This window comes from Scaptodrosophila lebanonensis, unplaced genomic scaffold, assembly GCF_003285725.1.
Source record: "Scaptodrosophila lebanonensis strain 11010-0011.00,11010-0021.00 unplaced genomic scaffold, SlebRS2 tig00000126-arrow-arrow-pilon, whole genome shotgun sequence".
In the NCBI taxonomy this organism is placed as follows: domain Eukaryota; kingdom Metazoa; phylum Arthropoda; class Insecta; order Diptera; family Drosophilidae; genus Scaptodrosophila; species Scaptodrosophila lebanonensis.
The window spans coordinates 721,178-743,536 of NW_022060582.1; the positions used below are offsets into that span (position 1 = coordinate 721,178).

The following is a 22,359-nucleotide window of genomic DNA, read 5'->3' on the forward strand; positions in this document are numbered from 1 at the left end:
TCTTCGCATGTGCTAGCTCCATCCATATGCCTGGATGAATTTAAAAATGTCCCTCGTCTTCCTTATGGATAGTGCCGATAAGTTTGGGAGGAAGCATGCCCCTAGAAAGCGATATCTTGTCCTTAATAGGGATGGGCAGTCGCAGAAGAGGTGGGTTACAGTTTCCTCCTCTTCTACGTCTTTGCAACTTCTGCAGAAGTCGTTATGATAGAGCCCTAGTCTGGCGGCATGGGTGCCAACCAACCAGTGCCCAGTGATGGCTCTTATTACAGTTGAGCATTGATTTCTGCTGAGCTTGCAGAGTTCTGAAGAGCGCTTTTTGCTACGAGAGGGCCACGTCAAACGCGTAATTTTGTGGGAATCTGTTTCGTTGGTCCAAATTTGATTTGCTATCAATTCAAAGTGGTTACTAACTGAGAGTTTGCAGCTGGCCATCGGTATACCGACACTTTCCTTGTCTGGAAGGAGAGAGGTAGTGGTACCGTGTCTTGCCAGCTCGTCTGCTATACAATTTCCCTCAATGTCCCTATGGCCTGGGACCCAGATGAGGTAAATAGAGAACTGTGCTGCCATCTCGTGAAGAGATTTGCGACAATTCTGCACTGACATCGAGTTCGATGTAATGGCATTTAGGGATTTTATTGCCGCCTGGCTATCCGTGTATATGCAGGTTTCTCTGATGCCTATGGCTGAACATGGCAGCATAAGGAGGACTTCTTGAATGGCTATGATTTCTGCCTGGAACACACTTCAGTGGTCCGGGAGCCTGAAGGCCTTTTTGATACCAAGTTCTTCGTCTAGCTTAGAACCATCTGTATATATTCTGATTGAGTTTGTGGGGCCTGGAGGGCCGGAATTCCATTCTTCCCTAGAGGGAATGATGGTATGAAAGGGAGTGTGGAGATACTCCTTGGGGGTGCAGTAGTCAGTGACTGAGGGGATGGTGTCGTTTTCTCTCAGGATTTTGGCATGACCAAAACATTCTTCTGACCACTGGTTGGTTTCTCTCATGCGAAGCGCCGCCAACGTAGCGTTCATTTTTCCCATGAGATGGATTGGGAGTATTCCCAGAATCGCGTCTAGCGCGTCGTTTGGAGTGGTGCGTAGTGCACCCGAAATCGTTAGTTCAGCCTGTCGTTGAACTTTCTTTAGTCTCTGAAGAGACGAGTTTTTTGTTAGTGATGGCCACCATATAGAGACCCCATATAAGAGTATGGGTCTGATTATTGCGGTGTATAGCCAGTGGACCACGTAGGGGGCCATGCCCCATTTCAGTCCAATGGATTTCCTGCAGGTATAGAGTGCGATTGTGGCTTTCCTCACCCTATCCTCAATGTTCAGGTTCCAGTCCAGCTTCCTATCCAGTATCAGACCTAGATATTTGGCTGAGCTGCTGAAGGATAACGGTACCCCATTAAGTAATGGGGGACGAAGAGGCGGAATTTTATATTTCCGCGTGAATAGCACCCGCTCTGTTTTGCTGGGGTTTACACTCAGGCCACTTAAACTGGCCCAAGTTGATAATGTGCTTAAGGCATCGGTCATGCGTTCGCACAGAGTTTGGGGGAATTTACCCGAGAAGGAGATAGTCACATCATCTGCGTAGGCCACAGCTCGGCATCCTCCTATTCCCTCCAAGGATGGTAGAAGTGAGTTTACCGCTACGTTCCATAGGAAGGGTGAAGGAACGCCGCCCTGAGGTGTTCCGCAGCGTACGAATCTGGAAATCGTGGACGACCCCAGCGTTGCCTTGATGGACCGCTTGGTTAGAAGCTGTCTTATCAGTTCAACGATGGAGCTGTCCACTCCCAGGTCTATCAGTGAGTTGGTAATAGCGTCAGGGGACACATTGTTGAAAGCGCCTTCTATGTCTGGGAAGGCGGTGAGGGTGTAGTGTTTGGTACTGAGAGATTTCTCAATACTCGAAGTAACAGCGTGAAGTGCCGTTTCTGTCGATCTGCCTCTGCAATAGGCATGTTGAGAGCGTGAGAGCTCAGAGAGCGGGATTTTGCTTCTTAAATAGAGACCTAATAGTCTCTCAAACGTTTTTAGTAAAAAGGACGAGAGACTAATAGGTCGGAAGTCCTTCGGGTTGATATGCGAGGCTTTACCCGCTTTGGGTATGAAGACCACTTTTGATCTAAGCCACGTTTCTGGGATATTTCCTGTTAAGAAAATCTTATTAAAGATACCAGCAGATACCAGCCATCTGATGGCAGTATCTCCTGCGTGCAGTAGCTGCGCCGGGATGATATTATCCGGCCCTGCTGATTTGTAGGGCTTGAAGCTTTTTATCGCCCATCTGATATTATTTTCAGATAATAAGTCAGGGAGCGTTTGAGATAGACCAGCGCTTGACGCGTCATTGGTTGGTTTAGTGCTTGTGGAGCTGGGGAAGTGGGTGCATAGAAGCAGACCAAGTGCCTCTTCGCTTGTAGTCGTCCATGACATATCCGGCTTCTATAGATAGCCAAGCGTTGAGGGAGTTTTAGAGAGCACCTTTCGTAGCCTTGCGGCATCGGTAGTGCTTTCGATCTCAGAGCAGAAGTTCTGCCAAGAAGATCTTTTAGCCTGCCTGAGTACTTTCTTGTACTCTGACAGACCTTGTTTGTATGCACACCAGTGTTGCTCCTCTCCTTGGGATCTCGCTGCATTAAAGAGTGTCCTGGCCTTTTTTCTTGACTCACTGACTTGTGGAGTGCACCAGGAGGGTTTGAGCTTACCCCTTGGTTTCCCAATGGGGCATGACTTCTGTAGCGCGATATCGCATGCTGCAGTGAACTTTTTTATTAGAGTCGAGGTGAACTCGACTGTGTTAGGACCCTGAGGTGGATAGTCTGATAATAAATTACCAATAAGATTTGTGTACACGGACCAGTTTGTACGTCTAGGGTTTCTAGTCGCAACTGATCGCTCATTCTTTAGAGATACTTCGAATTGAATGTATCTATGGTCAGAAAAGGAGTGTTCCGATAGAACTCTCCACTTGGAAATTCGGTTGTAGAGCGTATTTGATGCCAGTGTGAAGTCAAGAACCTGGCTTCGATTCTTTATTACAAAAGTGGGATCTGATCCCACGTTACATAAGAGTATGTTAGTAGATAGGATGAAGTTGAAAAGTGACTCACCCCGTATATTTGTGTCAGTGCTTCCCCACTGAGTGTGATGAGCGTTGGCATCGCATCCGATGAGCAGATCAATTTTCTTCTGTCTGCTATCTTCTATGACTTTTCTTGCCAGCAGAGGAGGGGGATCCGCCTCTTCGTAAGCCATATAGGTCGAGCATACTCTTAGAGGCTTTGGCTTTGCCTCTATGCACGCCGCTGTGTTATCGCCATCGCTAAAATTGGGTAGCAGAAATATATTTATGTTTTTCTTGGTTAGAATGCAGGTGCGGGTCTTGCCTGTGTTGTTCGCTATTATTAGCTTATAGTCCGACGTCCTCAATCCAGAAACTTTAGCTCTACAGATCCAAGGTTCCTGGATGAGGACTACATCGACTTCGTCCTGGCTTAGACGAAGTTGTAGAGCAGCAGATGCTGCTTTGCAGTGGTGGAGATTAATTTGTAGAAACCTCAGAGGCATTTACGTCTATCTCCACCACTGTCTTGTCGACGTCGTCATCGTCAAGGATGGAATCTTCATCCGCTTGGCCGAGCGTGGCGAGCCCTCGTACAAGCTCTGATATCTCGGAGGAATACCCCTCAAGGATATCCTCTTCGTCAGTCATCGTTTCCGTCTCTGAAAAGACTGGTTCCGCATCGCTAAGCTCAGCTTCTTGCGTGGTTGTCTTGCCACGTGCTGCGTCGGACCGGTAGACCCGTATGGCTACTGACTTATAGCCATACCTGACCAGCCCACCGATCCTTGTCAGTTCATCAGCAGATTCCTGGTTTATTGTGAGGACGACCTGGCGTGTGGTTCCTTCTGCCTCCTCTACCTTGGCCACACTCCAGTCGTCCGTTTTTAACTGTGGATTGCATATCTGAAAAACCTTCAGGATTTCCTCCGGTTTTTCAGGTTTAGCCGACACCCTGACCCTGGCTCGCGGTCTATTGGGTACGTCGCACCAATCCACTGCAACTAGCTTGGCACCTGGGTACACCTCACCAAGTGCAGCAATTGACTTTTTGTAAACCTCAGCCGACCGTTTATCGTAGCAAGCGATGGCCTTTATCCTGCCTTGATGCCAGCCTGCATCGTCGCAGATCGGTGGGGGTCCACCATTTGAGGTCAAGTCCATCAAAAAGCGGCCTTGCAGCTCATTTTCAACCCCTGACCATCTGTGCCTTGGGATCAGACCCTCCTTGTTGCCCATGTCTAGGACGCCAATGAGGATCTTGTCCTTCGCCACTTCTGCGAAGGTTCGATGCATGAGCTGTGGTCGCGTTCGTTTGGCTGGCTGTGGCGGCGTCTCTTCTGCCGACCTCTGCCTTTTCGGGGCATTCCTATATCGTTTTATTGGAATTGCTGTCTTGAATTCCGGTAAAATTCCTTTGGCCCATTCTACCATCCTTCTACCGTCTGGCGACGTCTCAGGAGTGGTATGGTGCTTCTGCAGTATGGCTGCTGCGCGTTTCATGTCTTGAAACTTTGTTTTAATTTTTGGTGGCTTCATCGCCGAAGTGCCTGGCTCTACGGGTTTGCCAGCCACCTCCACTTCGCTTGCTGGCTTGGCAGCTTGGCTTAGCTGCTTTATCTTCGAAGTGGAGGGGGTCTGACTATTCGCCGATTCTGAGACAACCGATTGGCATGTCGGATTGTCTCCACCTGCACTGACAGCGATGGGATGAGAGCTGGAGGCTCCCATCCTGTTGACGGTCAGGTCTATGACCGATAGTAAAGAGGGATTTGTTGTCCCGTCCGGCTTATGGCGAGTTCCGGTCTCAATTTTTGTTTTATTGTTTTTATTTTTAAAAGGCTTCATAGTTTTTGTTCCCACGAGTAGGCGGGAAGGGGTGGGTCACCCGTGGCATAGCCCGTGTACCACGGGAAGCCTGGTTAAAACTGGAGGTCGGCAGGTATCCAGAGTTCGCATAGTAGAGACTGAGCACCCCCTCAGCCACGCATCCATCGGCCTAAGCTGTTCCGCCTTGGATTGGGGAAAATTTTATAGAGCTTTCAGCTCTCACCCGACTACCATTCGTCAGCACCACTTGGCAGAGACATGACCTTGCCAAGGGCCTGCTTCCAGCCGCCCTCGCGAGGAGAGTATAGTCGCACTACTAGTGGTATATCACAATTACGGCGCGTACCCCTGGCTTGGAGGTTACACGGAATCCCCTTGTGATACCCCTTGGGTGACGGCCGAGATCAACTGAAACTAAAAGCTATTAATTTACATTGGCTTATAAACGTCCGTTCACCACTAAAACTGGAGTACAAAGTACTCTTGTACAATGCAGTTCTCAAACCAATTTGAACATATGGCTCTGAACTATGGGGAAACGCTTCCATTAGTAATTTAGAGTTAATCGAGAGAGCTCAATCGAGGATACTGAGAACCATCACTGGGGCACCCAGGTACATACGAAGTCAAAATATCCGGAAAGATTTATATGTGTGACGTGTTAAAGATGAAATCGATAAGGTGAAAGCAAAGTATCAGCTTAAGCTTCAGAACCATCCAAATAGACTTGCGCAGAATTTAACTTGGCAGGCTAGCCATACACGACTCCAGCGAAGAGACCTCCCAACCCAGCTATAACAGTTAGGGCCGTAATTCAAATATTTAATTGTAATTATTTAAAGAACTATATTAGATTAAGATTTGACTACTTATCATAAGTCTCCGTGAGAGAAGATTCGATAAATAAATAAAACTTGAAAAAAAAAAAATGTAGACAGTTAGATTGGTCTAATTTATATGCGTGTGACGATATGGACGTAGCCATAAATATATTTAATGGTGCTCTTAAATTTGCGCTTGACGCCTGCGTTCCCAAAGCAATTTTATAGATTTGCTAACTCTAAAATAAATGCGACTGGATTTCCATCAATGGTGTCTTTTAAAGGACTTTCTGCTACAACAGATGCTGGTATTGCTGACCTTTTTCCACTTTTTCCAAGATACACAACAAATTGTTTCTCGTCTTCCGACATTCACTTTTTCGGCAATATTCCTGAGGCTAACTGCATATTCAAACCTGTTGTTGATGAACCTTTCATTTTGTCAAAACCTTAAGCAAAGTTTTGCACCCGGTCCGAATGGTATACCAAGCTGCGTTTTGAAATTCTGTGCTGTTGCCCTAAGTAAACCACTTTTCAAGTTTTTTTCCTTGTCACTTGACAGTTGCTGCTTTCCCGATATCTGGAAAGGATCTTACATTTGCCCTCTCTTCAAAAAATGCATATTATGATATTGAAAATTACAGAGGAATTGCTAAACTTTCAGTTATCCCTAAGCTTCTGGAAAAACTAATGACCACCCAGTTACAACATCATTGCAGGTCCATAATTTCCCCGTTTTCACATGAATTTATGAAACGCCGCTCTACCTCAACGAATCTCCTCGAGTTCTCATCGTTTGTATCGAATGGGTTTTTAGCTAAGTGCCAGACGGATGTAGTCTACACTGACTTTAGCAAAGCTTTTGATTCTGTCAATTATGAGCTATTGATCCACAAGTTGTTGCGTTTGGGATTTCCCAAAAATCGTATTGTATGGATATCTAGTTATATGTTTGGCAGAACACAGCGCGTAATTTTTAACGGCGTACTATCAAAAGCTAGCAAAGTAATTTCGGGGGTCCCACAGGGTAGTCATTAAGGTCCTCTACTGTTTACTCTTTTTATAAATGATCTTCCATCATAATTAACTCACTCTCGTGTCCTAATGTATGCCTATGACGTAAAACTTTGCCTTTCTTATAATGATGTTCAGTTTCATGATAATTTACAGATTTCAATGCCCTCCAATTGTTGTCCCTGTTGAACCTAAATTTTGTTAAATGTAAGCTAATGACTTTCCACCGATGCAAGCCTTATTTCGTTTCATATTATTTAAATAACATTCGTTTAGAGTGGATTTACACTGTTAGCGACTTAGGTGTACTGTATGATGCTAAATTTTGTTTTAACGAGCACATCTCCACCATTGTTAATAAAGCAAAGGGCTAGGCTTTATTAAACGTTGGGCGAAGGAATTTGAGGACCCCTACACAACTCTAATTATACCCTGTACCCAAAGGGTACAAGGGTATATTAGTTTTGTGCGAGTGCACATGGAACACACAGAAGGAGGCTTGGTAGACCCCACAAAGTATATATATTCTTGATCAGCATGACAAGCCGAGTCGATATAGCCATGTCCGTCTGTCCGTCTGTCCGCCTGTCTGTCCGTCTGTCTGTCTGTCTGTCTGTATGAACGCAAGGATCTCCGAAAGTATAAGAGCTAGAATAACCAAACTTGGTATACAGATTCTTCTGAGCCCGAGAAAGGACGAGTTTGTTCATTTTTTCTGATCCACCCCCCCACTCCCCCCCTATTAACGATTTTCTATAACTCCCGTAGTTCTTGGAATTTTGAACTAAAATTTGGCAGTCACATTAGGTTTAGGATTATATATCCTGCGTATAAGTTCCAAAGTTTTAGCCATGCTTCCATGAGCTGTGACAATATCCTCATGCGCCCGTTTAATAACTTCATTGGCTAAGCTGGTGGGAATCCACAGCTTCCAGTTGGTTTGTCTGCTTAGTTCGGATCCATCATCATGTTCTGTTCGAACATAAACAAACTTATCAAGGATCCTTAAATCAGGATAGCTTGCTTCGTTCTCGCGAATTTTCGTTTTTAAGTCCTCATACTCGCTTTCGTCAAAATCAGGTGAATTTAAATCTATTTCCGGTTGAATAACTTCTAATCCTGCAACTTCTTCCGAAACTGAACGAGATAACGCGTCGGGAACTATATTTTCTCTACCTCGACGATGACTTATAGTAAATGCATAGCCTTGTAGTTTCATCGCCCATCTTGCCAGTCTGCCTTTTAAATTTTGTTGCTTCATAAGCCAAACTAAACTGGCATGATCTGTTATGACTTCAAATTCTTGCAATTCAATATAACACCGAAATCTTTCTATCGCTTCGAGTGCCGCTAGGCATTCGCGCTCAGTAACACTATAGTTACGCTGGGCGGTATTCAGTTTCTTTGACATAAAAGCAATCGGCTACTCTGCCCCATCTTCTGACAATTGCACTAACACTGCCCCAATACCATAGTCACTAGCATCACAATGCACGTAGAATTTCTTCTTAAAATCAGGGTTCTGAAGCACTGGTGCTGAGGTAAGTAAGTTTTTTAATTTCTCAAAAGCAATGTGAGCCGCGTCAGTCCAAGCAAATTTCTTTTTGGTAGACAGGAGTTCGGTTATAGGAAACACAACGTTAGAAAAGTTATTTATAAACCTGCAACTCCCATGAATCCTCGAGCCTGTTTTAATGTCTTGGGAACTGGCCATAACCGAACTGCATCGACCTTACTCGGGTCAGTTGAGATACCTGCACGACCTATTACATAACCTAAGTATGGTACTTCGATTACACAAAACTGTGTCTTCGTTATGTTTAATGTTAAATTAGCTTTACGAAATTGTTCAGACAATTTTATAAGAATCGACTAATGGGTTTCAAAATCTTCATAAACTACACAGAGGACATCCAAATAACCAAATACACAATGCTTCAACTCTGATGGGATAAGTTCATTCATTAGTCGGCACATGGTTTGCGGAGCATTACAAAGACCAAAAGGCATGACCGTAAACTGATATAACGGTCGGCCTGGTACCGTAAATGCGGTAATAGCTTTTGACTCTTCTGTTAGGCCAATCTGCCAATATGCATCCTTTAAATAAATTTTTGTAATAATATTTGCTTTAGGCAGTCTTGCAAAAATGCTATCAAAGCTAATCAGGGGATATGCGTCTTTTTTAGTGAGCTGATTTATTTTTCGTGCATCTAAACACAACCGCACTTTTCCTGGTTTTACAACAAGACGCATGGGTGAGCTCCATGGGCTATAATATTTCTCAATAACTCCTAGCTCCAGCATTCTATCAATTTCTTTATACATCAACTTTTCTACAGCTGGGGATACAGGGTAGAATCTTTGTTTAACTGGAGTGGCGTTTCCTACTTCAATATGGTGTTTAATTAACGATGTTTTACCTAATCCCTGTCGTTCAAAATTTGGAAACAAGCGAATAACAGCCTCAAGTCGGGTCTGCTGCTCATTCGTTAGGGGAAATTTATTTTCATTTACGGTGTTCTCTTTATTTGGTATTGGCAACTCGATCGCTGATATAAGACCAGAGGCCAATTCAAACGTTTTCCAAAAATCAATTCCCAATATTACCCGCTTATCTATTGATAGAACTGAACTACTGAACTACTGATAGAACGTAATAATTTTATTGGTATCCCGATAATTCACTTCGGTCTTGATTAAACCTATAACAGGATGTTTCTTTCCATCAGCTGTCTTGACATCTGAAACCATCTTACTGTATTGAGGGCTGCCAGACCAATCGATCATTGCCAAAATCTGCCCCTATACAACTTATGTTCGCCCCAGTGTCCAGTAGTCCATGCTCCGAGAAATTCAAAAATGATACCGGAACATACAAACGACCGTCGGAAGCTTCATTAATAACTGATGAAATTAGTAACTTTCTTGCTGTCTTTACGTTTTTCCAGAAGTTACGCATTCGAATGGTTGAACGTTTAGGTAAATGTTTAATGCTAGCTACTGAGGTTTTAAAAATTCTCTCACGAGCTACCTTATAATTTTCAAATCTTTCATGATATGGTCGTAAGGGCCATAATTTACGATATTGATTGCTGCCAATCAAGGGTCCCTAATGGAAGTTTCCCGCCCGTCGCTGGCACTGTGGCTTATAGACGTTCTTCTCACCGCATCCATAACAAAAAACTTTCCTTTCCTGTAAACGCATGTCCCAAGGATGCCCTTCGATATCACAGTTCCAGCACACTAATTTCTTAGGGACGCGCTGAACGGCTTCTATCTCAAGGTCTGCACTTTCTGCACTCATAACTTGAATGTCCCCTTCCATGCCTGCAACAGTCCGTCTATACGACATCGGAACTGCATTATTTTTCGCTGGGTGTCTAAAATGTCTAAAAAATTAAAAAAAAAAAAAAAATTTAAATAAAATGAATGAATGAATTAATTAATTAAATTAAATTAGAATACATGTTTATGTTCAGTTTTAACAGCATACATTTACATCACGTACCTATGCGTGTTTATATGCGTGTATGTATGCAGCACAAAGTTGAACCAAAGCAGCAACAGCAACAACAGCTGCGGGCAGCGCTGCCGACAGAGCTGCAGGCAGCGCATGAGCAGCGATTTTACTTATGGCTATAACTTTCTTCAGAATTGACCTATCATGATGAAATGATGAAAATTTGGCACACGAACACATTAGTACTAACTGGATGTACCTACCAAAATTGATTTCAAAATTCCAAGAATTACGGAAGTTATAAGAAAAAACACGAATTGCGGGGGAGTGGGGGGTGTATCAGAAAAAATAAACAAACTCGATCTGCCTAGGGCTTATAGGAACCTTGACACCAATTTTGGTTATCCTAGCTCTTGTACTTACTGAGATCCTTGCGCTCATACAGACAGACGGACAGACGGTCAGACGGACAGACAGACAGACAGACGGACGTGGCTATATCGACTCGTCTTGTCATCCTGATCTGCCTCTTTCTGCCTGTTACATACATTCGCACAAAACTAGTATAGCCTTTCACCCTTTGGGTACAGGCTATAAAAAATTTTGATCAATTTTACCTCTCTCGGTATTCGAACTCACGTGTGTAATTGCACATTATATTTCTAAACATATGTACAGTGTATTTCAAATCCGGGACACCCGACTTTAGCTTTTTTACTTGTTTCTTCATAATAAAACTTGGCATACGGGCTCATAACCGCTATCTGGAGGTGTTTGCCAAATCTAAGTACAAAAATCCAAAAAGAATCTGGATACCAAGTTTGGTTGTTCTAGCTCTAGCTCTGAGATCCTTGCGTTCATACAGACGGACGGACAGACGGACATGGCTATATCGACTCGGCTTGTTATCCTGATCAAGAATATATATACTTTGTGGGGTCTGCCACGCCTCCTTCTGTGTGTTACATACATTCGCACAAAACTAGTATAGCCTTTCGCCTTTTGGGTACAGGCTATAAAAACTAAAAAAAAAAAATTAAAAAAAACTAAATTATTAAAAAAAAATGAATGAATTAATTAATTAAATTAAATTAGAATACATGTTTATGTTCAGTTTTAACAGCATACATTTACATTTTTTTTTACTTATGGGTATAACTTTCATCAGAACTGACCTATCATGATGAAATTTGGTACACGGACACATTAGTACTAACTGGATGTACCTACCAAAATTGATTTCAAAATTTCGAGAATAACGGAAGTTATAAGAAAAAACACGAAATGCGGGGGAGTGGGGGGGTGCATCGAAAAAAACTCAAACTCGTACTTTCCCTGTCTTAGGAGAATATGGAAACCAAGTTTGGTTATTCTAGCTCTTATACTTTCTGAGATCCTTGCGTTTATACGGACAGACGGACAGACGGACGGACGGACAAGGCTATATCGACTCGGCTTCTCATCCTGATCAAGAACATATATACTTTGTGGGGTCTGCCACGTCTCCTTCTGTGTGTTACATACATGCGCACAAAACTAGTATAGCCTTTCACCCTTTGGGTACAGGCTATAAAAATGATCTATTATAATGAAACTTGGCATACTGACACATATTCTATAATGGGTGGTATTTGCAAGCTTTGAGTTGAAATTCCAAGAATTGCGGGAGTTATGGAAGATCTATGATTGTGTGGGAGAAAGGGAGCGAGGGAAATGCCAAAATACACATTTTCTGCGTATTCAAACCGACCAACCAATTTTGATCAAATTTCGTGGTAATATTCAAAATAGTCCATTGGGTGCACCTGTAAGTTTCGTGGCGATTCGCCCACGCGATCAGCTATCGCTTTCTGGCGTATTTCTGATTTTCATTTGTTTGACAATCGTTTTTTACTCACTTTGTCAGTGTTTAATTCGTAAATAAATAAAATTCTAAAATCAAAAACAACATTTTTTTCTTATTTTCCTTTTTCGTGTACAGGTACAGGGTATTTAAGAGTTGAGCTCGCTCGACTTTACCAGTCCTTTCTTGCTTTTAATAATTTATTTAATTTTTTTTTAATTTTCCTTTTTTGTGGAGAGTACAGGCTATTTCACGGTCGGGCTTGCTCGACTGTAGCGTTCTCTCTTGTTTTTTCTCTGTTGTTTACAGAGCTTATGTTCTTACTCGTTGACATTACTTTATTTTTGTCACAAAATTATGATCAATTTACATGGGTCATACGAGCATACAGTGCTCATGCATACCCTGAGCGCCTTTTCGCGAATTAATTTGGTTAATTTTGCGTTAATTGCACTATATTTTTAACACACGGCGGATCAAAATAAAAATACGTCCGACGTCTACGACGTTCACTTGCAATTGATATTCAGCAAAAAATTTTATATTAATTTGTATACCCTGTACCCGTAGGGTAAAAAGGGTATATTAGGTTTGTGCAAAGTATGTAACATGCAGAAGGAAGCATCTCCGACCCCATAAAGTATATATATTCTGAATCAGCATGACGAGAGAAATCGATCTAGACATGTCCGTCCGTCTGGATATACGCAAGGATCTCAAAAATTATAAAGGCTAGAATAACAAAAGTTGGTATCCAGATTCTCCTAGGTCCGAGAAAGGACGAGTTTATTTTATTTTTTTGAATTTTCCCCCCTTCCCCCGCTACAGATACAATAGCGACCACATTTCAAATGCTACCTAAACCAAACTTTGCACACATCATTTATATATAATTGTTTACTGTTGTTCAAAATTTTATTCAAACAAAACACAACAAATTCTCGCCAGTACAACCCCCCGAAACTGCAGCAACAAGTTCGCTCTTCTTCCTCTTTTTGCTGCTGCTATGGGCGCATATAACTTAGGGACGGAAGTTTACATGGGTACAGGGTATTACACTGTCGGGCTTGCTCGACTGTAGCGTTCTCTCTTGTTTTTTAAGTTAAGACGGGCAATACCCGTCTTAACCCGAACTTTTTTATTGAGCTAACTTTAAATTCAAAGAACACGCATTTTCAGTTCGACGCCATTGAAAATGGAATCCAGATATCGAAGTTGGTCCAAATATTCTCTAAGCAAGCCGCTATGATTGATGCACTTATTTCTCACTTCACTGATCAGATAAACAAAAGGAATCTGGATGAAAATTCTCAAGAGCAGTTTCATGATGGTAAGTATTTTGTATGATAATTTTCTCAACTTGGGGGGTTTGTATACATAGGGTTGCGATCATTAATATTTATACTTTATACATAAAATGTACAAGAGTATATTAGGTTTGCGGGAGCTGAAAATGTAACAGGCAGAAGGAGGCGTGGCAGACCCCACAAAGAATATACATTCTTGTTCAGCATGACGAGACGAGTCGATCTAGCCCTGTCTGTCTGTCCGTCTGTCCGTCTGTGCGCATGAACACCTGGATCTCAGATACCATAAAAGCTAGAGACACCAAATTTTGCACAAAGATGCCTTATGTGTGTACGCTGTGCAAGTTTGTTTTATTTTTTTGATTTCTCCCCCCACTTCCCCCCTATGGTGGTTTTCCCGATTTTCCATTCGTATAATCGTCTATATCTCGGAGACTATAAGGCCTGGGGACACCAAATTTTAGTCCCAGATGCCTTATGAGAATACGCAGAAAATGTGTATTTTGGAATTTCCCTTCCTCTCCTCTCTCCCGTGCAAATCGTAACTCCCGTAATTCTTGGAATTTCGAACTCAAACTTGGCAAATACCTCCATTTAGTTATTATATGCCCAAATGCCAGTTTCATCATGATAGGCCGATTTAACAGGAAGTTATAGCTATATATGTACATAAGGCCAAGTAGTGCCCGTAGATGTTGTTGTTGTTACTGCTTTGCTCAGGCACAGGAGACATACACAGACACACACAAACACACACATACACGCATAATTATTCTACACATATGTACAGAGTATTTCAAAGTCGGTATACCCGACTTTAGCTTCTCTGCTTGTTTTCTTGAAGCTTTTTACCCTATGGGTATGTGTAAGGTTTGTGCAAAATATGTAACAGGTAGAAAGACGCATCTCCGACCCCGATGACGGGCATCTACTTCAGCCGCACTCGATGTTGGTGTACTCCAGGTGTCTCGTCTTGCGTTGACATCGAGAGTATGTTGGAAGAGCAACTGCGGCTAGTGCCGGAGTAATATATGTACTTAGAAGTTGGTCATTTTTGGGATACAATATAAACCTGAATTACAAAATATAAAAGCGGTGCGGTCGAAACCAAAATAAAAGAAGTAAAAAAGCTGAAGTCAGGTGTCCCGACATTGAAATACTCTATACATATGCTTACAATAAGTATAAAAATTTAAAACAAAAAGTTTGTTGGTCGATTTGACCTCTTTCGGTATTCGAACTCACGTGTGTATTGTGTGTGTAATTGCACATTTACAAAGCAATTGCGTCTATGTGAGTGTATGTATGTCTATGCGCGTCTTTTCGTGTCTGTGTAAACATGTTTGCAGTCAACCAAAGCACCAGCATCAGCTAATTTGGTTCAACTTTGTGCTGCATACATACACGCACATAAACATGCAGAGACACGATGATGTAAATGCATGCTGTTGAAACTGCACATGAACATGTTACCACTTTTGTATATATAGTACATGTATGTATTGAATAAGTTGTATTTAATTAAATTAATATAATTTATATACCCTGTACCCGTACGGTAAAAAGGATATATTAGGTTTGTGCAAAGTATGTAACATGCAGAAGGAAGCATCTCCGACCCTATAAAGTATATATATTCTGAATCAGCATGACGAGAGAAATCGATCTAGACATGTCCGTCCGTCTGTCCGTCCGTCTGTCCGTCCGTCTGTCCGTCCGTCTGTCCGTCCGTCTGTCTGTCTGGATGAACACTATAAAAGCAAGAATAACCAAATTTTGTATCCAGATTCTCCTATGTCCGAGAAAGGACAAGTTTATTGTATTTTTTGGAATTTATCCTTTCTTCCCCCGCTACAGAATTTCATCAATACCGTCCACATTTCTACAGCTACCCTAACCAAACTTTGCACACATAATTTATACATAGTCTACATTTGTTTCAAATTTCATTTATATCGGTTAATTCTAACAAAAGTTAGCGAAACAAATTCTCTACAGTACAACCCCACCAAACTGCAGCAACAAGTTCGCTCTTCGTCCACTCAGGTACAGGGTATTTAAGAGTTGAGCTCGCTCGACTTTAGCATTCCTTCCTTGTTTTATACTCTGTAAATGAAATGTACATGAGTATATTAGGTTTGCGGGAGGTGAAAAATGTAACAGGCAGAAGGAGGCGTGGCAGACCCAAAGTATATATATTCCTGATCAGCATGACAAGACGAGTCGATCTATGTCTGTCTGTCTGTCTGTCCGTCTGCTGTCCGTATAAGCACCTGGATCTCAGAGACTATAAGAGATAGAGACACCAAATTGCACAAAGATGCCTTATGTGTGTACGCTGTGGAAGTTTGTTTTATTTTTTGATTCCCCCCCCCCCCCCCCTACTTCCCCCCTATGGGGGTTTTCCCGATTTTCCGTTAGTATAATCACCTATATCTGGGATACTATGAGACCTAAGGACAGAAAATATGTATTTTAGAATTTTGCTTCCTCCCCCTCTCTCCGCGGGAATTCGTGATTATCCATAACTCCCGTACTTCTTGGAATTTTTCATGTAGTATTCTCATATGTCTCATATGTATCCGGTGCCCATCATATATATTAAACAGCAACACTTTGTTGCTGCATAAACATAATTCAAACAGTGACACTTTTTCACTACGTAAGCATAAGTCAAGTGCAATGACTTGAAAGTAGCTGCCGCAATCAAAGCCGCGTCAGCATTACTACAACTTACAACTATAAATAATCAAATGGGAAGTGTTTTTATTTCTGCCCGGATCAATTCTTTTTTCTATGTGAAAATTTACCAACAAAATACCCTAAAATAAGCTACACAAAAACTTATCGTTTCATCTCAAACGTTCTATTTTGTAAACCTAACTCTTATACTCATACACATAAATATATACATAAAATGTACAAGAGTATATTAGGTTTGCGCGAGCTGAAAAATGTAACGTGACAGACCCCACAAAGTATATATATTCTTGTTCAGCATGACGAGACGAGTCGATCTAGCCCTGTCTGTCTGTCTGTCTGTCCGTCTGTCCGTATGAACACCTGGATCTCAGAGACCAAAAGAGCTAGAGACACCAAATTTTGCACAAAGATGCCTTATGTGTGTACGCTGTGCAAGTTTGTTTTATTTTTTTGTTTTTCCCCCCACTTCCCCTCTATGGGGGTTTTCCCGATTTTCCATTCGTATAATCGCCTATATCTCGCAGACTATAAGACCTAGGAACACCAAATTTTAGTCCCAGATGCCTTATGTGAATACGCAGAAAATGTGTATTTTGGAATTTCTCTCCCTCCCCCCTCTCCCATGCAAATCGTAACTCCCGTAGTTCTTGGAATTTCGAACTAAAATTTGGGAAATACCCTTAGTTGGTTATTATGTGTCCGAGTGCCCAGTTTCATCATGACAGACCGATTTAACAAGAAGTTATAGCCATAAATATATTTGCTGCGGCAGCGCTGCTCAAGCGCTGCCCACGGCTGTTGTTGATGTTGCCGTTTGGTTGACTGCGAACATGTTTACATAGACACGAATATACGAGCATATACATACATACACTCACATAGACGCAATTGCTTTGTATATGTGCAATTATACACCCTTTACGTGAGTTTGAATACCAAAAGAGGTAAAATGGATCAAATTTTTTTTTTGTAATTTTATTACTTTTTTTAATTTCTATAATTATTCTAAACATATGTACAGAGTATTTCAAAGTTGGGACACCCGACTTTAGCTTTTTTACTTGTTTTTACATGGTGCCGAAACCCGGGAACGTAGTGTCTGTCGTTATTCTAAAATTCATGAGGTTGATTAGACATATACAATCAAGAAGAATAACTAACGGGCGTGTTTCAGTTACTCAAGGCGTTGATTAAATACATATATAATCAAGAAGATGGATCCTGCTTATAGATCCACCTGCAGAACGCAACTAACCAAGTTGTGTAATAATATCGACAAGTACCTCAAGGTGGTCGAGGATGACACTGAGGAGGGCTTGAGCGTGTACGTGCAACGACTAAAAAACGCACACGCAAACCTAAAATTTGCAGATGAGCAAGCTTTGTCAGCTCCATTTGGCGAAGACGAAAAGGAAAGAGATTACGACGTAATTATTGAATATGATCACCGAGCTGTAAGTACAGTCGCGAGGTTGGAATATAGGCTGCACCGCATGGCTATATCGGCTCATCAGGCCATTTCCACTCAAAACCCTATAACGGGCCACAATGAGACAGGCCTTGAAAATGAGCGACAATCGGAAGGCAGCAACAGTTATAAGAGCTTCACTAAATTAAAGCCAATCGAGCTAAAGAAATTCAATGGATCGTTCGATACCCTTTTGGGAGCAGTTTGAAATAGCTGTGCATGAAAATAGCTCGTTGGATGCAGTCGCAAGATTTAATTATTTAAATGGTGCTCTAACAGGTGAAGCAGGCGCAGTTCTTGAAGGATTAATTCCGTCCGAAACATGCTACAAAGATGCCGTCGAGCTGCTACTCGAAGAGTATGGAAGCACAGAGAAAATAATTGAGAGGTATGTGCAAAAACTGTTGAGTGTGAAGGCCGCCCAGTCAAACAATGACGTGAAGGGTCTGCGCCAACTATATAATGAAACGCAGGCAACAATAAGAACATTAAAGGCACTCGGAGTTTCCACGTCTCAATATGAGATTATGGTTACTTCACTTCTTCTAAAATCAATTCCAGTTGGCATGCGCATAGAATATCATAGAGTACTCAAACGAGAGGAACTCTCGCACAAAGCGCTCAGTTCGACAGTGATTGAGTCAAAAGTCGAAGTCGAAGCATTAGAGAAAGCGCAACTGTCCGAAGTTGGAAATAGGGATAAGAGAGAACGAGACGGCAAGGAAACCAAAATCACTCGAGAAGCAGGCAATGCGACGGCAGTAGGGCTATATGCTATCGAACAAACGAAACAGAAACAATGCATATTTTGCAAACGTACGAATCACGACACAAAGGAGTGTAAAGATAAAACAGCAGGCATTAAGTTGCGAAAAAAGATATTGCGTAGTAAGGGAAGCTGTTTCAGGTGCGCTAAACCAAATCATACGGCAAGATTTTGTAGCGGGCGGCACATTACAGCTGTGTGCGATGGCAAGGCAAATCAGAAACAAGGCGGTGAACAAGAACAACACACAGAGACAGCGACACTCAGTACAGTGGTGCAGCGCGTAAACAATGAGATTTATTTACAAACAGCTAAGGCGGTTCTTATGAGTGGTGAAATAAAGGTGTTGTCCCGTATTATAATGGATAACGTCATAGGTATGGAAAGAATTAGAATCGTCGCATTCGGCCAAACTGGTAAACAATCACGTGCCACGCAATTCAAACGCGCAATTATTAATGTAAAGAGTCAGTACTCAGATAAAACCATGGAGATTTATGCAACTGTAGTGCCGAACATATGCGAGGATGTATTGCCTGTGCTGCGTTTAATAAAACAATCAAACAAAAATATGGCTGTAAGCATTGTAGCCCAGGAAAAGCTAATTCCAGGCATTAATTTACTGATTGGTCAAGACAACTACTGGAAATTTAATAACAATAATCGTGAACTACTTGTATTAGCAGAAAACTTAGTCGCAGTAGAAACTTTCTTTGGTTGGACAATACAAGGTCATTATGGTGAAGGTCAAGGCGAATCAAGGTGCGTTTTAAATATTCTGGAGCATTGCGAAACATTCGACATTGAACAATTTTGGAATTTGGAGAGTATTGGCATAGCATCGTACTCCGAACCACAAGCTGCTGTACAGGCAGCCGACATACACCAAATAGGCGGGCGCTACTCAGTGCGCTTACCATGGAAGCTTCCAAAGGAGGATTTGCATGACAATAAGCAAAATGCAAAGAATCGGCTAAGCAGTTTGGGCAATAAATTGCTTAAAAATTCTGATAAATTAGAGGAATACGATGCTGGCATCAAAGAGCTATTGAGTACTGGAGTGGCTGAAGCGGCGCCTGCTTTGGGTGAAACCCAGAAGGCATACTATATGCCCCATCATCCGGTCTATCGGCTCGACAAAGCGACAACCAGCGAGCACGGAGCTTCTTCATTGAATGATCATCTTAGCCCAGGTATCAATTTATTAACAGATTTAACTGCTGTTTTAATAAGATTTCGTTGCTATAGAATTGGTATCGTTGCGGATATCGAAAAGGCGTTTCTGCAGATATCTATAGATGAATCCGATCGTGATTACCACCGGTTCTTTTGGTATGCATCAGTAGCATCTATTGGCACACCATATCCGAAAATTGCGGAGTATCGAATGACACGTGTTACTTTTGGAGTAACATGCAGCCCATTTTTATTGACGTCAACAATTCAGCAACACTTGCAAATGCAGGATCCGGCGCATGCAGCCATGTGTCAGCAACTGCAAGACTCATTTTATGTTGACGACTTGGTAACCAGCGTAGCGACATTAAGGGATGCAGAGGATCTTTACTACCAATCAAAGATCATCATGCAAGGCGCAAGCTTTAACTTGCGAAAATGAAACTCTAACGGTGCAGAACTTAAAGGGAAATTTAAAGGAACTGATGTAAATTTAGCAACAGTTCAAAAGGTGCTTGGATTCCAATGGGACACTATAACGGACGAATTGAGTGTAGACCTAAAACCGATCATAACGTATGTTCAGACTCTACGTCCAACAAAACGCAACGTATTTCGAGCTTTGGCCAGAATTTATGATCCATTGGGCATTCTCAGTCCATTTACAATAAACATACAAATTTTGTCAAAAAAAAAAAAATGGAAGGAGAATCTAAAATGGGATGCAACACTCACCACGGGACTATCAGACGAGTTTATGGCCTGGCGAGAGGATATGGCATTGCTTGAAGATTTTTCCCTGCAACGGTGTATGGTGTCGGGAAATATGGAGGACCTAGAACAGCACATTTTCGCAGACGCAAGCCCTGCTGCTTATGGAGCAGTCGCTTACTTAAGAGAAGTGGGGATGAATGGCGAAATACAAATAAAATTTGTTTGTTCCAAAAATAGAGTAAGCCCAATCAAAGAGAGTAGTGGAGCCGCCTTACCGAAGCTTGAACTTACGGCAGCATTGGTGGCCTCTACACTTGCTCAATACCTGAAGAAGGAGCTAAGGCTTGGCGTATCTTCGACCTACATGTGGTCGGACTCAAGCATTGTGCTAAACTGGATTTCAGAATGCGGGCAGCCAATGTCTTCAATTAAATCAAAGGTGGCCGAAATAAACAAACTCACAAACATATACTGTCAAGGAAATTGCACCCCAGCTGATCTTCTGACACGCGGTATAACAGCTAAAAGGCTCCTGGGATCAGAACTTTGGAAGCGAGGCCCAAAATGGCTTGAATCGACAATCCACGAATGGCCAACCATAAATACAACTTTAACTGTCATAAGGGAGAAAGAAGACGATCTTGACAGCAAATCGGAACCACTATTTCCTGTTCAACGATTTGTGTTACGTTTTATAGAGCGTCTACGAAAACGCACAACTAACGGAGTAGACACACGCAACGAGATCATTTGCAGTGCTACAGGCAGCCGAGCTATATTCGATTCGTTTTATAAAAAGAAAAGAATTCTTATCCGAAATTGAAGCACTGAAATCAGGAAAAGACTTGCCAAGATCATCTGCCAAGGATCATCTGCCTAAATCCAGCCATGACTGATGGAGTATTGAGGCTTACAGGGTGTTTACCCAACAATAATTTTGAAACGCTATATAATCCAATTATTTCACCGAAAAATTCACGTTTTTCAGAATTGCTTATTAGAGACGCTCATCAGAGAATAATGCATTGTGGCATAAACGCTACATTAACCCAAATTCGCAAACGGTTTTGGATAATAAAAGGGCGCCAGCTGATCAAGAACGTGCTGGGAAGGTGTGTGGTGTGCAGACGACTACATGGCAAGAGCGCATCCGAACCTTGGACAACTTTACCAACGAATCGATTGACCACAAGCACAGCATTCGAAACAACAGGACTGGATTTTGCTGGTCTGCTTTATATAACAACAGAAGAGGGATCAAGCAATCGTAAAGTCTACATTATGTTATTTACTTGCGCTGCTATACGTGGTGTACATTTGGAGCTGGTAGCGGATATGACTGTCGAAAGCTGCATAGGTGCGCTTCGTAAATTTGTAGCAAGACGAGGACCAGTCAAAATTTTAATATCCGACAATGCGAAGACGTTCAAAAGAGCCAGCCTGGAACTGAAATGTGGCGCCACAGAATCAATCTGATGCAGCGCTACATAAAGCGTTGGCGCGAGGAATATCTCGCTCAATTACGAACTCTTTTTTTAACAGGTCAAAACCGAGTCGAAGCTTAACTGAAGGTGACGTCGTACTGGTGCACGGTGATAATCAGGCGCGACTACTATGGAAACTTGGTGTAGTAGTCAAAACATACACCGGACGAGATGGAAGAACTAGAGCTTGCGACATCAGATAATCAACAAATCCTGCGCGGACCGGTTCAACTTCTCTACCCTTTGGAAATTCAATCGAGCTTGCCGGGGCCGAGGATGTGAAAATTTACTAACAAAATACCCTAAAATAAGCTACACAAGAACTTATCGTTTCATCTCAAACGTTCTATTTTGTAAACCTAACTCTTATACTCATACATACGAATAATAACTAATACAAATATCCATTGTACATATAAAACTAGTAATAAAGGATCACACGCAGCATACAGTCGCTCTTATTTGAGTTCCGGGCAAAAATCAGTATAATATTTTTATACTTTGTACATGAAATGTACAAGAGTATATTAGGTTTGCGGGAGCTGAAAAATGTAACAGGCAGAAGGAGGCGTGGCAGACCCCACAAAGTATATATATTCTTGATCAGCGTGACAAGACGAGTCGATCTAGCCCTGTCTGTCTGTCTGTCTGTCCGTCTGTCCGTCCGTATGAACACCTGGATCTCAGAGAC

General features: G+C 42.1%; 1 protein-coding gene across 2 annotated transcripts in view; it reads left to right on the forward strand.

Annotated features, from left to right (window-relative positions):
- Positions 1-22,359, forward strand: part of LOC115628782 (putative FERM domain-containing protein FRMD8P1) — a 352,253-nt gene that overhangs the window by 289,291 nt on the left and 40,603 nt on the right. For both annotated transcript variants that reach the window (XM_030524995.1, XM_030524996.1), the window contains one exon: positions 13,230-13,380. In XM_030524995.1, the coding sequence (XP_030380855.1) occupies positions 13,230-13,380 (151 nt within the window). The remainder of the gene's footprint in view (positions 1-13,229; positions 13,381-22,359) is intronic.